Source organism: Vidua chalybeata, chromosome 33 (assembly GCF_026979565.1).
Source record: "Vidua chalybeata isolate OUT-0048 chromosome 33, bVidCha1 merged haplotype, whole genome shotgun sequence".
Taxonomy (NCBI): domain Eukaryota; kingdom Metazoa; phylum Chordata; class Aves; order Passeriformes; family Viduidae; genus Vidua; species Vidua chalybeata.
In genome coordinates this window covers 785,297-799,482 of record NC_071562.1, presented here as the reverse complement: position 1 = coordinate 799,482, position 14,186 = coordinate 785,297, and the positions used below count along the sequence as shown (strand labels likewise).

Sequence of the window (14,186 nt, the reverse complement as noted above, 5' to 3'; positions counted from 1 at the left end):
ACACTGGCAGAGCTCAGGATCCCTCAGGGGACATTTTGGGGACATTTTGGGGACACGGGCAGAGCCCGGGGTCCCTCAGGGGTCCCTTTTATGACACTTTGGGGACAGTGACAGAGCCCGGGATCCTTTAGGGACACTTTGGGGACACTTTGGGGATGCTTTGGGGACACTTTGGGGACACTTTGGGGACACTTTGGGGACACTTTGGGGACGTTTTGATCCCCTCGGCGCCCCCGGCCCCGACCTTCCCCTCACACGCCCAACATGGCGGCGCGCCGCCGCCGTCGCGCTCTGATGACGCAACGGCCGCGCCGCTCCCCCTCCCTCCCGGAAGGTCCCGCCACTCAACCCCCGCCACTCTCAAGATGGCGGCCCGGGCTCTCCGCTGACGTCATGGCGGCGCGCCGCGCGCGGGGCGGGCGGGCGGAGGGCGGCGGCGGCGGCTCCGGCGGGGCGGGCGCGGGGACGGGGGGCGGCCCCAACATGGCGGCGGCGGCGGCGGCTCCTCCCGCTTCCCCGCCGGGCCCCGCTTCCTCACCGGGCCCCTCATCCCCGCCGGGACCCCGTTCGCCGCCGCCGCCCCCCCCCTCAAGATGTCGGCGGCGGCCCGGTCGCGCGCGGCGTGACGTAGTCAGGCCCCGCCGGCGGGAGGGGGGCGGGGGAGCGGCCGGAGCGGCGCAGGCGGCGGGACCGGGACCGGGACCGGGACCGGGAGCAGAACCGGGAGCGGGCGGAGTCCCGGGGCGGCTCTTCAGGGCGCCATGGCCCCGGCGCGGCGGCGGCGGCGCGGGCCCGGGCCGGGCGCGGGGCGGCGGCGGCGCTGAGCGGGAGCAGCCCCGCGGGCGCGGCCCCGGGGGCCCGGTCCGGTGAGTGCCGGGGGGGGCCCGGCGGGGCGGGCGGGCCCGGGGCGGTGCGAGGGCTCGGGGCGAGCGCGGAGGAGGCGCTGACAGCCCCCAGACCCCCTCGTACCGGCCCCGTCCCGGGTGCTGAAAGGCGGAGCGGGGACAGGGGGACACCGGGGGACAGCGGGGACACCGGGGGACAGCGGGGACAGGCGGCTCCCGGTGCGCCGGGGAGGGAGGACAGGACAGGGTGGGGCAGCGGGGCTCCGGGGGGTGCGGGGGGTGCTGGCGGCGGAGGGGACCGGGAAGGGGGAGCCGTGAGGGGACAGTGAGGGGGGAACGTGAGGGGATCGTGAGGGGGGAACGTGAGGGGACAGTGAGGGGACAGTGAGGGGATCGTGAGGGGAACGTGAGGGGATCGTGAGGGGGGAACCGTGAGGGAACAGTGAGGGGACAGTGAGGGGATCGTGAGGGGGAACTGTGAGGGGATAGTGAGGGGATCATGAGGGGGGAACTGTGAGGGGACAGTGAGGGGATCGTGAGGGGGAACTGTGAGGGGATAGTGAGGGGATCATGAGGGGACAGTGAGGCGATCGTGAGGGGAACGTGAGGGGATCGTGAGGGGATCATGAGGGGGGAACTGTGAGGGGACAGTGAGGGGATCGTGAGGGGGAACTGTGAGGGGACAGTGAGGGGATCATGAGGGGACAGTGAGGGGATCGTGAGGGGGAACCGTGAGGGGATCATGAGGGGAATGTGAGGGGACAGTGAGGGGATCCTGAGGGGACAGTGAGGGGGGAACCGTGAGGGGATCATGAGGGGACAGTGAGGGGGGAACCGTGAGGGGATCATGAGGGGATCATGAGGGGATCGTGAGGGGGGAACCGTGAGGGGATCATGAGGGGATCGTGAGGGGGGAACAGTGAAGGGATCATGAGGAGATGGTGAGGGGAATGTGAGGCAAATGTGAGGGGATCATGAGGGGGCTTTGAGGGGGTTGTGAGGGAACTGTGAGGGGGGAACCATGAAGGGAACGTGAGGGGAACACGAGGCGATCGTGAGGGGACAGTGAGGGGAATACGAGGGGGGAACCATGAGGGGAATGTGAGGGGTTAGTGAGGGGAACCATGAGGGGAATGTAAGGGGGGAACCGTGAAGGGAATGTTAGGGAATCATGAGGGGAATGTGAGGAGATCATGAGGGGATCGTGAGGGGATCCAGGTGAGGGGGGGCTGAATTGAGGGAGGGTCATGGAGTTTGGGAGGGGTCCTGGGGCTCCAGGACAACTAAGGGGGGGGTCTGTGGGTGGATCCAGGTGTGCAGGAAGGGTCTGTGGGTGGATCCAGGTGTGCAGGAAGGGTCTGTGGGTGGATCCAGGTGTGCAGGAAGGGTCTGTGGGGGGATCCAGGTGTGCAGGAAGGGTCTGTGGGGGGATCCAGGTGTGCAGGAAGGGTCTGTGGGGGGATCCAGGTGTGCAGGAAGGGTCTGTGGGGGATCCAGGTGTGTAGGAAGGGTCTGTGGGGAGTCCAGGTGTATCGGGGGGGGGGGGTCTGTGACAGTGCCCAGGTGTGCAGGGTGGAGTTGTTGGGGTGTCCAGGTGTGCACAGGGGGGGTCTCTAAGGGACCCCAGGTGTATGGGGGGGGCTCTGTGACAGTGCCCAGGTGTGCAGGGTGGGGCTGTAGGGGGGGTCCAGGTGGATCCAGGTGTGCAGGGTGGGGCTGTAGGGGTGTCCAGGTGGATCCAGGTGTGCAGGGTGGGGCTGTAGGGGTGTCCAGGTGGATCCAGATGTGCAGGGTGGGGCTGTAGGGGTGTCCAGGTGGATCCAGATGTGCAGGGTGGGGCTGTAGGGGGGTCCAGGTGGATCCAGGTGTGCAGGGTGGGGCTGTGACAGGATCCAGGTGTGCAGGGTGGGGCTGTAGGGGGGTCCAGGTGGATCCAGGTGTGCAGGGTGGGGCTGTGACAGGATCCAGCTGTGCAGGGTGGGGCTGTGACAGGATCCAGGTGTGCAGGGTGGGGCTGTAGGGGGGTCCAGGTGGATCCAGGTGTGCAGGGTGGAGTTGTTGGGGTGTCCAGGTGGATCCAGGTGTGCAGGGTGGGGCTGTGACAGGATCCAGGTGTGCAGGGTGGGGCTGTAGGGGGGTCCAGGTGGATCCAGGTGTGCAGGGTGGGGCTGTAGGGGGGTCCAGGTGGATCCAGGTGTGCAGGGTGGGGCTGTGACAGGATCCAGCTGTGCAGGGTGGGGCTGTAGGGGGGTCCAGGTGGATCCAGGTGTGCAGGGTGGGGCTGTGACAGGATCCAGGTGTGCAGGGTGGGGCTGTAGGGGGATACAGGTGGATCCAGGTGTGCCGGGGTGGGCTCTGTGTCCAGGAGAAGCCCCGAGCTGGGGGCTGGGCTGGGCAGGAACCGCTTGGAGGCCTTTGGAGCAGCTTTGGGACCATCCTGGAACCCCTTGGAGCAGCTTTGGGATCATCCTAGAGGAGCTTTGGGATCATCCAGGACCCCTTGGAGCAGCTTTGGGATCATCCAGGACCTCTGGAACAGCTTTGGGATTGTCCTGGAGGAGCTTTGGGATCATCCAGGACCTCTGGATCAGCTTTGGGATTGTCCTGGAGGAGCTTTGGGATCATCCAGGACCTCTGGAGCAGCTTTGGGATTGTCCTGGAGGAGCTTTGGGATCATCCAGGACCTCTGGATCAGCTTTGGGATTGTCCTGGAGGAGCTTTGGGATCATCCAGGACCTCTGGAGCAGCTTTGGGATCATCCACAAGCTGCTTGGATCATCTTTGGGATTATCTGGGACCCCTTGGATCAACTTTGGGATCATCCAGGACTTCCTGGAGCAGCTTTGGGATCATCAAGGACCCCTTGGATCATCTCTGGGATCATCCTGGATTCTTGGAGCAGCTTTGGGATCGTCCTGGAGGAGCTTTGGGATCATCCAGGTCCCCTTGGAGCAGCTTTGGGATCATCCACAAGCTGCTTGGATCATCTTTGGGACCATCCAGGACCCCTTGGATCACCTCTGGGATCATCCTGAACTTCTGGAGCAGCTTTGGGATCATCCTGGAGGAGCTTTGGGATCACCCAGGACCTCTGGAGCAGCTTTGGGATTGTTCTGGATCATCTTTGGGATCATCCAGGAGCAGCTTTGGGCTCATTCCGACCTTTTTGGAGCAGCCAGGACCCCACACCTGAATTCCCTGAGGATCCCAAATCCTGGATCCCGAAAATCCCCTCGGTGCAGGAATTTGGGATGGCCCAGGAGGAGCTCCCGAGGGGATTTATTTGGGGGGAAAAAGCCAATTTTGGGCTAAACCAGCTCGTTAAGGACTCACAGGCACTTCCCAAAATTATTTGGGATTGCATTTGGGGCTTCCACGCTCTCGTTCTGGAATAGGAGGGAAAAGCCCTGGGGAAAAGCTGAAAAAACTCTGGGAAAATTGAAAAAAAAAAAAAAGAAAAAATTCCAGAGAAACCTTCAGGACCTTGGGAATGCGGCCGTGACCTGGAGGAGGAGGAGGAGGAGGAGGAGGAGGAGGAGGAGGAGAATTTCCTCTGGGAAAAACACACGGATGCGTCCTGGAATGTGTGGGATCCTCGGCCCTGACCTGGAGGAGGAGGAGAAAATTCCAATTCCTGCCTTTCCCTCCTGCTTTGGGAGGGAAAAAAAAAAAAAAGGGAAAAAAAAAAAAATCCACCAGGGATTTGGAGCCGTTCCCGTGGGTTTATCCTGGAAGAAAAGGGAATTTTGGAGAAAAAATTCCATAAATCCACGGGTCGAGGCTGAGTCGAGGGGGAAAATCCGGCTTGGAATTGTTTTTTTTCCTGGGAAAAATGAGGAAAACCACGTGGGTTTTGGGTGTGGGAGCATTCCAGACTGGGAATGCTCTGGTAGAAAGAGGAAAAATGGGGAAAATCGCTGGAAAATCGCTGGAAAATCACAGGAAAATCGGGAAAAAAACGGCAGCTTTGGCAGCGTGGTGGATCCCATTCCCCGCCCGCGATTCCCGGTGGGAATAAAAAAATAAAACCCCCGCGAATCCCAAATTTTTGGAGCCCCCCAGTGCCGGAATTCCCGGGAGCTTTGGCCCCTTTTTTCCCAGTTTTTCCCCTGTTTTTCCTGGGGAAGAGGCGGGAATTGCCCGTCCCCACTTAACCGGTTTTGCATTTAAATCGCCCCGAATCCCGCTCCGCCTTTTCTTGGGATGATGGGCTGGGGGCAGGGATCCCTCCCGGCCTCGGGAAGAGTTTGGGAATCGCTGGGAATTCGGGAAGAGCCCTTGGGGCCTCGCGGTGAGAGCCCGGCGGCATTTTAGGAAAAGAGGGAAAATCTCCTTTTTTTTTTTTTTTCCCCTCCATCCCCCGAGCGGGGTTTTGGGGAGGATCGCTGGGTTTTAGGGAGCGAGGGCGGATTCGGGAAGGGGGAAATTTGGAAAAGCTCGATTTGGGCGTGGGGGGTGGTGCCGATCCCAAAATGCCCACGGGGATTTGGGATCCCAAACGGGGCTTGGATGAGCGGAATTTTGGGATCCTTACAGAAACGTTCTCACCCCAATTCCCGGGATTTTGAAGAGAACTCCGATTTCGGGGCCGTTTTCCCACCCGGGATGGTCCCAGAAATGGGGGAAAAACGGGAATTCGGTGGTTCTGAGCGGATTTAAGGAGGATCCCGGGATCTGGAGGATCCCGGGAAGAGCAGGTGGCTCCAGCCCTTGTCCCATTCCCACTTGGAATCCACAAATTTGGGATTTCCTCCCCAAAATCCTGGCGGGTTTTGGAGCGTTTGAGGGAGCGCCGACGTGGCGCCGGTTTTTGGGATCACAGCGTCCGAGGAGTTGGAATTTTGGGGGGCTGCTGGTGGAATAACCCTGAAAACTGCAGCTGCCTGGAGCACCTGGACAGAAACACCTGGATTTGCTCCGGGTTTGGGATTTGGGATTTGGGATTTTGCTCTGGATTGGGATTTGCTCCAGGTTTGGGATTTGGGATTTGCTCCGGATTTGGGATTTATTCCACATTTGGGATTTGTTCCTGGTTTGGGATTTGGGATTTGCTCCAGGTTTGGGATTTGTTCCAGGTTTGGGATTTGCTCTGGATTTGGATTTGTTCCAAGTTTGGGATTTGCTCTGGGTTTGGGATTTGCTCCAGGTTTGGGATTTGGGATTTTGCTCTGGATTTGGATTTGTTCCAGGTTTGGGATTTGTTCCAGGTTTGGGATTTGTTCCAGGTTTGGTATTTGCTCTGGGTTTGGGATTTGGGATTTGGGATTTTGCTCTGGATTTGGATTTGTTCCAGGTTTGGGATTTGTTCCAGGTTTGGGATTTGCTCTGGATTTGGATTTGTTCCAGGTTTGGGATTTGCTCCAGGTTTGGGATTTGTTCCAGGTTTGGGATTTGTTCCAGGTTTGGGATTTGCTCCGGGTTTGAGATTTGGGATTTTGCTCTAGATTTGGATTTGCTCCAGGTTTGGGATTTTGCTCTGGATTTGGATTTGTTCCAGGTTTGGGATTTGGGATTTGCTGTGGATTTGGGATTTGGGATTTGCTCCAGGTTTGGGATTTTGCTCTGGATTTGGATTTGATCTGGGTTTGGGAATTGTTCCAGGTTTGAGATTTGGATTTGCTCCAGGTTTGGGATTTGCTCCAGGTTTGGGATTTGCTCCAGGTTTGGGATTTGGGATTTTGCTCCCGATTTGGGATTTGTCTGTGTTTGGGATTTGGGATTTTCTCTGTGTTTGGGATTTTTCTCTGGATTTGGGATTTGCTCCCGATTTGGGATTTTGCCCTGGGTTTGGGATTTTCTCTGTATTTGGGATTTGCTCTGGGTTTGGGATTTGGGATTTGCTCCTGATTTGGGATTTGGGAATTTGCCCCGGGTTTGGAATTTTCTCTGTGTTTGGGATTTGGGATTTGCTCCCGATTTGGGATTTGTTCTGTGTTTGGGATTTGGGATTTGCTCCCGATTTGGGATTTGTTCTGTGTTTGGGATTTTGGATTTGCTCCCGATTTGGGATTTGTTCTGTGTTTGGGATTTTGGATTTGCTCTGCGTTTGGGATTTTGCCCTGGATTTGGGATTTTCTCCGGGTTTGAGGTTTCCTCCTGGACAAACCCTTCCCGGCTGGAATAATTCCCTGTTCATTTGCATTCCGTACCTTGGAGGTATTTTTAGGCTCTTCCTTCTCCTTCCTCCGGGTAAATTTAGCTCCTCTCGCTCCCTCCTGTGCCTTTATCCTCCCGGCGCTGCCCATTCCCGGCTTTTCGCGCCTCTTCCCTCCTTTTCTGCCCATTTTCCCTTCCCAGTCGGGATCTGACCCGCCCTGCCCCGGATCCGCCCTCGTTCCTGTGGAATTGTTTAATTCCCACTTTTTTGGGGCAGGGAAAGGCGGTTTTGGGATCTTTATTTCACTGGAATTATTTTAATTCTGACCTTTTGGGGCAGGGAAAGGCGATTTTGGGATCTTTATTTAATCGGAATTGTTTCAATTTTGACCTTTTGGGGCAGAACAAAGCAATTTTGGGATCTTTATTTCACCAGAATTGTTTTAATTCTGACCTTTTGGGGCAGAACAAGGTGATTTTGGGGTCTTTATTTCTGTGGAATTGTTTTAATTCTGACCTTTTGGGGCAGGGAAAAGTGATTTTGGGATCTTTATTCCTCCATAATTAATTCCCACCTTTTGGGTCAGGAAAAGATGATTTTGGGATCTTTATTTCTCCAGAATTAATTCCCACCTTTTGGGGCAGAACAAGGTGATTTTGGGGTCTTTATTTCACCAGAATTGTTTTAATTCTGACCTTTTGAGGCAGGAAAAAGTGATTATGGGGTCTCTATTTCACTGGAATTGTTTTATTCCCACCTTTTGGGGCAGGGAAAGGCGATTTTGGAATCTTTATTTCACCAGAATTAATTCCCACCTTTTGGGGCAGAACAAGGTGATTTTGGGATCTTTATTTCCCTGGAATAGTTTTAATTCTGACCTTTTGGGGTAGGAAAAGTTGATTTTGGGGTCTTCATTTCTCCAGAATTAATTCCCACTTTTTTGGGGCAGGGAATCGTGATTTTGAGGTCTTTATTTCACCAGAATTGTTTTAATTCCCACTATCTTAGGGCAGGGAAAGGTGATTTTGGGATCTTTATTTCTCCAGAATTGTGTCAGTTCTGACCTTTTGGGGCACGACAAGGTGATTTTGGGATCTTCATTTCTGTGGAATTGTTTCAATTCCCACTTTTTGGGATCTTAGTTTCTCTGGAATTGTTTTAATTCTGACCTTTTGGGGCAGGGAAAGGTGATTTTGGGATCTTCATTTCTCTGGAATTGCTTTAATTCTGACCTTTTGGGGTGAGGAAAGTTGATTTTGGGGTCTTTATTTCACCGGAATTGTTTTAATTCTCACTATTTTAGGGCAGGAAAAGTTGATTATGGGATCTTCATTTCTCCATAATTAATTCCCACCTTTTGGGGCCGGAAAAGGCGATTTTGGAGTGTTTATTTCTCCAGAATTGTTTTAATTCTGACCTTTTGGGGTGAGGAAAGTTGATTTTGGAATCTTTATTTCTCTGGAATTGTTTTAATTCTCACCTTTTGGGGCAGGGAAAAGTGATTTTGGAATCTTTATTTCTCCGGAATTGTTTTAATTCTCACCTTTTAGGGCCAGGAAAGGCGATTTTAGGATCTTTATTGCTCTGTAATTGCTGTAATTCTCACCTTTTGGGATCCTTATTTCTTTATTTTTTGGGACGATCGAGGGATTTGAGAGGGAATTTTGGGAATTGCAGGGCACGGAGAGAGCGTCGTTCCTTCAGGGGGGAGGGGAGGCGACGTTTGCCGGGTTCTGGCCGGGTTTGGGTGACCCCAAAGCCCTTTCCTCACTCTCTGCCCCTTTTCCCTCCCTGGCTCCCCGCAGGTTTTGCCGGCAGTCCCCGCAGTGCCGGCGCCGCGTCCCGCTCCGCGCGGCGCCGCGCCACCGGCGCGGCATGGAGGAGAGCGTCGCGGCCTTCGCAGAGCGCCTCGGAGACGGCGGCAGAGCCCTCCTGATGCCCCCAGAGCCCAGCCCCGAGCCCTTCCCCGCCCCGGAGCGTGCCCAGGCCGGCGAGGAGCGCGGCTTCCTCCAGGACGCCAGGAGCGCCGCCGAGAACCCGGCGCCGCGCGGCACCGAGCTGGACGAGGACGCGTTCTACGGCGCCGAGGAGCTGGCGGCCACGAGCCGCGAGGGGAAGGGGCCCGAGCTGAGGGAGGAGCCCGACTTCTTCTCCTCGCTGGCCCGGCACGAGCCCGACGTGGCCCTGGAAGCGCACGACGAGGCCGGTGAGTGCCGGGAGCGGCCCCGGCCGCGCCGCGCGCCGTCGGTCGGTTCGGTCGGTGCTGTCGGTCCTCCCTGGTGATGGCACCGGGATGGTTTGGGGATGGGGTTGGTTGTTTTGGGGATGGGCTTGGCTGTTTTAGGGATGGGGTTGGCTGTTTTGGGGATGCTGTTGGCTGTGTTGGGGACGGTGTTGGGTCTCTCTTGGTCTTGGTTCTCCTGGAGATGATGTTGGTTGTGTTGGGGATGGTGTTGGTTGTTTTAGGGATGGTGTTGGCTGTTTTGGGGACGGTGTTGGTTGTTTTGGGGATGGGGTTGGCTGTGTTGGGGATGGGGTTGGCTGTATGGGGATGGTGTTGGTGGTTTTGGGGATGGGGTTGGCTGTATGGGGATGGTGTTGGTGGTTTTGGGGGTGCTGGTTGTTCTCCTGGGGGTGCTGTTGGTTGTTTTGGGGGTGCTGTTGGTTGTTTTGGGGATGGTGTTGGGTCTCTCTTGGTCTTGGTTCTCCTGGAGATGGTGTTGGATGTTTTGGGAGTGCTGTTGGTTGTGTTGGGGACGATGTTAGTTGTTTTGGGGATGGGGTTGGTTGTTTTAGGGATGGGGTTGGTTGTTTTGGGGATGGGGTTGGTTGTTTTAGGGATGGGGTTGGTTGTTTTGGGGATGGGGTTGGTTGTTTTTGGGTTTTCAGGATGGGGTTGGCTGTTTTGGGGATGGTGTTGGGTCTCTCTTGGTCTTGGTTCTCCTGGAGATGGTGTTGGCTGTTTTGGGGGTGCTGTTGGTTGTTTTGAGGATGATGTTGGTTGTTTTGGGGATGCTGTTGGTTGTTTTAGGGATGGGGTTGGTTGTTTTGGGGATGGTGTTGGTTGTTTTAGGGATGGTGTTGGTTGTTTTGGGACGGGGTTGGCTGTTTTGGGGGTGCTGTTGGTTGTTTTGAGGATGATGTTGGTTGTTTTGGGGATGGTGTTGGTTGTTTTAGGGATGGTGTTGGTTGTTTTGGGACGGGGTTGGTTGTTTTGGGGGTGCTGTTGGTTGTTTTGGGGATGGGGTTGGTTGTTTTGGTGGTGGTGTTGGTTGTTTTGGGGATGCTGTTGGCAGTTTTGGGGATGGTCTTGGCTGTTTTGGGGACGATGTTGGTTGTGTTGGGGGTGCTGTTGGTTGTGTTGGTGATGCTGTTGGTTGTTTTGGTGATGCTGTTGGTTGTTTTGGTGATGCTGTTGGTTGTTTTGGGGATGCTGTTGGCAGTTTTGGGGATGATGTTGGTTGTTTTGGGGATGCTGTTGGTTGTTTTGGGGACGGTGTTGGTTGTTTTAGGGACGATGTTGGTTGTTTTGGGGATGCTGTTGGCAGTTTTGGGGATGGTCTTGGCTGTTTTGGGGACGATGTTGGTTGTTTTGGGGATGCTGTTGGTTGTTTTGGGGATGCTGTTGGTTGTTTTGGGGGTGCTGTTGGTTGTTTTGGGGACGATGTTGGTTGTTTTGGGGGTGCTGTTGGTTGTTTTAGGGACGATGTTGGTTGTTTTGGGGGTGCTGTTGGTTGTTTTGGGGACAGGGTTGGTTGTTTTGGGGACGGTGTTGGTTCTCTCTTGGTCTTGGTTCTCCTGGAGATGGTGTTGGATGTTTTGGTGATGCTGTTGGCTCTCTTGGGGATGGTGTTGGTTCTCTCTTGCCGTTGGTTCTCCTGGTATTGACTCTCTTGGAGATGGTGGTGGGTCTCTCCTGGTGTTGACTCTCTTGGAGATGGCGTTGGGTGTCTTGGCGCTGACTCTTGGTGTTGTTGTTGGCTCTTGGTGTTGGTGTTGGTTCTCTTGGCATTGATGTTGGTTCTCCTGGTGTTGGTGTTGGTTCTCCTGGTGAAGGTGTTGGTGCTCCTGTTTTTGGCTCTCCTGGTGAAGGTGTTGGTTCTCCTGCTGAAGGTGTTGGCTCTCCTGTTTTTGGCTCTCCTGGTGAAGGTGTTGGTTCTCCTGCTGAAGGTGTTGGCTCTCCTGGTGTTGGCTCTCCTGGTGATGGTGTTGGTGGTTGTCTCTTGATGACGGTGTTGGTGCTCCTGTTTTTGGCTCTCCTGGTGAATGAAGGTGTTGGTTCTCCTGATGATGGTGTTGGTTCTCTTGGTGTTGGTGTTGGTTCTCCTGGTGATGGTGTTGGTTCTCTTGGTGTTGGTGTTGGTTCTCCTGGTGTTGGCTCTCCTGGTGAAGGTGTTGGTGGTTCTCTCTTGATGACGGTGTTGGTGCTCCTGGTTTTGGCTCTCCTGGTGTTGGTTCTCCTGGTGTTGGCTGTCTTGGTGAAGGTGTTGGTGCTCCTGTTTTTGGCTCTCCTGGTGATGGTTTTGGCTCTCCTGGTGATGGTGTTGGCTGTCTTGGTGAAGGTGTTGGTGGTTCTCTCCTGGTGAAGGTGTTGGCTCTCCTGGTGTTGGTTCTCCTGGTGTTGGCTCTGTCTTGGTGTTGGTGTTGACTCTTGGTCAACAGTGACTCTTGGCGACGTTCTTGGTTCTCTTGGTGACGCTGTTGGTGGTTTGGGGCTGTCTGGGGTGGTTTTGGAGGAATTTTGGGGGTTTTGGGGCTGTCTGGGGTGGTTTTGGGGGTTTTGGGGCTGTCTGGGGTGGTTTTGGGGTGGTTTTGGGGGTTTTGGGGCTGTCTGGGGTGGTTTTGGGGTGGTTTTGGGGTTTTGGGGCTGTCTGGGGTGGTTTTGGGGTGGTTTTGGGGGTTTTGGGGCTGTCTGGGGTGGTTTTGGGGGAGTTTTGGGGTGTTTTTGGGGCTGTCTGGGGTGGTTTTGGGGTTGTTTTGGGGCTGTCCTTCCGTCCTCTCCGGGATTTTCCCCCGGGATTTCTCTCTGGGATTTCCTTGGCTCCCACCTCCCCCTCTCCCCATTTTGGGGTCGATCCCAAGGAAACGGGGCGGGGGTGGCGCTGCCCTGCGGGGTCCCTTTGTCACCGGGGTCCCCTCGGTCTGTCCCTGTCCCTGTCCCCCTTATCTCGTCACCTCGGGTGTCCTCAGGCCCCTTATCTCATCTCCCCTGACCCCCCTTATCTCCCTGGTCCCCGGCTGCTCTGGGGTTCCGCGGTCAGCGACGGTTGGGGCCGCGCTTGAGGTCAGGGTGGGGTTGGGGTTGTGGTCTGGGGTGTTTGGACATGGCTTTGGGGTCATGGGGTGGCCAGAGCCGTGTTTGGGGTCGGGGTGGTCAGAGCTGTGGTCAAGGGGTGGCCAGAGCCGTGTTTGGGGTGTTTGGAGCTGGTTTGGGGTGTTTGGAGCTGGTTTGGGGTGTTTGGAGCCTGGTTTGGGGTGTTGGAGCTGGTTTGGGGTGTTGGAGCCGTGTTTGGGGTGTTTGGAGCTGTGTTTGGGGTCAGGGGGTGTTTGGAGCCATGTTAGGGGTCAGGGGGTGTTTGGAGCTGGTTTGGGGTGTTTGGAGCTGGTTTGGGGTGTTTGGAGCTGGTTTGGGGTGTTTGGAGCCGTGTTTGGGGTGTTTGGAGCCGTGTTTGGGGTGTTTGGAGCGTGTTTGGGGTGTTTGGAGCTGGTTTGGGGTGTTTGGAGCTGGTTTGGGGTGTTTGGAGCTGGTTTGGGGTGTTTGGAGCCGTGTTTGGGGTGTTTGGAGCCGTGTTTGGGGTGTTTGGAGCTGGTTTGGGGTGTTTGGAGCGTGTTTGGGGTGTTGGAGCCGTGTTTGGGGTGTTTGGAGCCGTGTTTGGGGTCGGGGGTGTTTGGAGCCGTGTTTGGGGTGTTTGGAGCCGTGTTTGGGGTGTTTGGAGCTGGTTTGGGGTGTTTGGAGCTGGTTTGGGGTGTTTGGAGCCGTGTTTGGGGTGTTTGGAGCTGGTTTGGGGTGTTTGGAGCTGGTTTGGGGTGTTTGGAGCCGTGTTTGGGGTGTTTGGAGCCGTGTTTGGGGTGTTTGGAGCTGGTTTGGGGTGTTTGGAGCGTGTTTGGGGTGTTGGAGCCGTGTTTGGGGTGTTTGGAGCCGTGTTTGGGGTCGGGGGTGTTTGGAGCCGTGTTTGGGGTGTTTGGAGCCGTGTTTGGGGTGTTTGGAGCTGGTTTGGGGTGTTTGGAGCTGGTTTGGGGTGTTTGGAGCCGTGTTTGGGGTGTTTGGAGCCGTGTTTGGGGTGTTTGGAGCTGGTTTGGGGTGTTTGGAGCTGGTTTGGGGTGTTGGAGCCGTGTTTGGGGTGTTTGGAGCCGTGTTTGGGGTGTTTGGAGCTGGTTTGGGGTGTTTGGAGCTGGTTTGGGGTGTTTGGAGCGTGTTTGGGGTGTTTGGAGCTGGTTTGGGGTGTTTGGAGCTGGTTTGGGGTGTTGGAGCCGTGTTTGGGGTGTTTGGAGCTGGTTTGGGGTGTTTGGAGCGTGTTTGGGGTGTTTGGAGCCGTGTTTGGGGTCGGGGGTGTTTGGAGCCGTGTTTGGGGTGTTTGGAGCCGTGTTTGGGGTCAGGGGGTGTTTGGAGCCGTGTTTGGGGTGTTTGGAGCTGGTTTGGGGTGTTGGAACCGTGTTTGGGGTGTTTGGAGCCGTGTTTGGGGTGTTTGGAGCCGTGTTTGGGGTGTTTGGAGCTGGTTTGGGGTGTTTGGAGCCGTGTTTGGGGTCGTTTTTTCTCCAGTGCCAGACTCTGGTCTGGTTTTGGGGTGAGCAGAGCGCCCCAGGTGCCTCCACTGCCCTGATTTAATGGGAACTGCCCCAGCGAGCTTTGGGGGATTTTTGGGCTTTGTTTGGGGTGAAATGGTGTCGTTCTTTTGGGGTGGCTCCTCCCACGAGTTTCTCCAGTGCTGTAACTCAAACTTTGGCTGGCTTTTGGGATTTTGGCACGAGCAGAGCCCTCCAGGTGCCTCCCAACCCTTCTGGAGCCCATCCCGAGGGATCTTTGCCAACTTCTGGAGGTTTTTATGGTTCTTTGAACCCGATCCAGGAAAAACCCCGAGAGCAGCACCCAGGAGCCCGCAGCGCATCCCGAACTCCCCGGGACGACCCCAAAGCGTTTCCTCGGGGTGCCCTTGGCATCGGGGCCGCTCTCCAGCCCTGGCGCCGTTCCCGGGAGTTTTCCCCACTCAATGGGGCCAGCGGCTGCGGGGCCGTGCCAGGAAAAG

The 14,186-nt window shown here is 56.1% G+C and overlaps 2 protein-coding genes across 5 annotated transcripts in view; both read left to right on the top strand.

Moving 5' to 3' along the window:
• Positions 1 to 4,999, top strand: part of ICAM5 (intercellular adhesion molecule 5) — a 9,294-nt gene extending 4,295 nt beyond the window's left edge. Inside the window, exon 10 of the mRNA XM_053968240.1 lies at positions 4,947 to 4,999. Coding sequence (XP_053824215.1) covers positions 4,947 to 4,999 — 53 coding nt within the window. The remainder of the gene's footprint in view (positions 1 to 4,946) is intronic.
• The window catches only part of WIZ (WIZ zinc finger), a 55,204-nt gene continuing 41,861 nt past the window's right edge, over positions 844 to 14,186 (top strand). For 3 of the 4 annotated variants that reach the window (XM_053968260.1, XM_053968261.1, XM_053968258.1), the window contains exons 1-2: positions 6,949 to 7,001; positions 8,748 to 9,148. In XM_053968260.1, the coding sequence (XP_053824235.1) occupies positions 8,818 to 9,148 (331 nt within the window). In that variant the 5' untranslated portion in view covers positions 6,949 to 7,001; positions 8,748 to 8,817. Of the gene's footprint in view, positions 867 to 6,948; positions 7,002 to 8,747; positions 9,149 to 14,186 lie in introns of those variants that run through there. The other variant, XM_053968259.1, reaches the window with a different exon arrangement.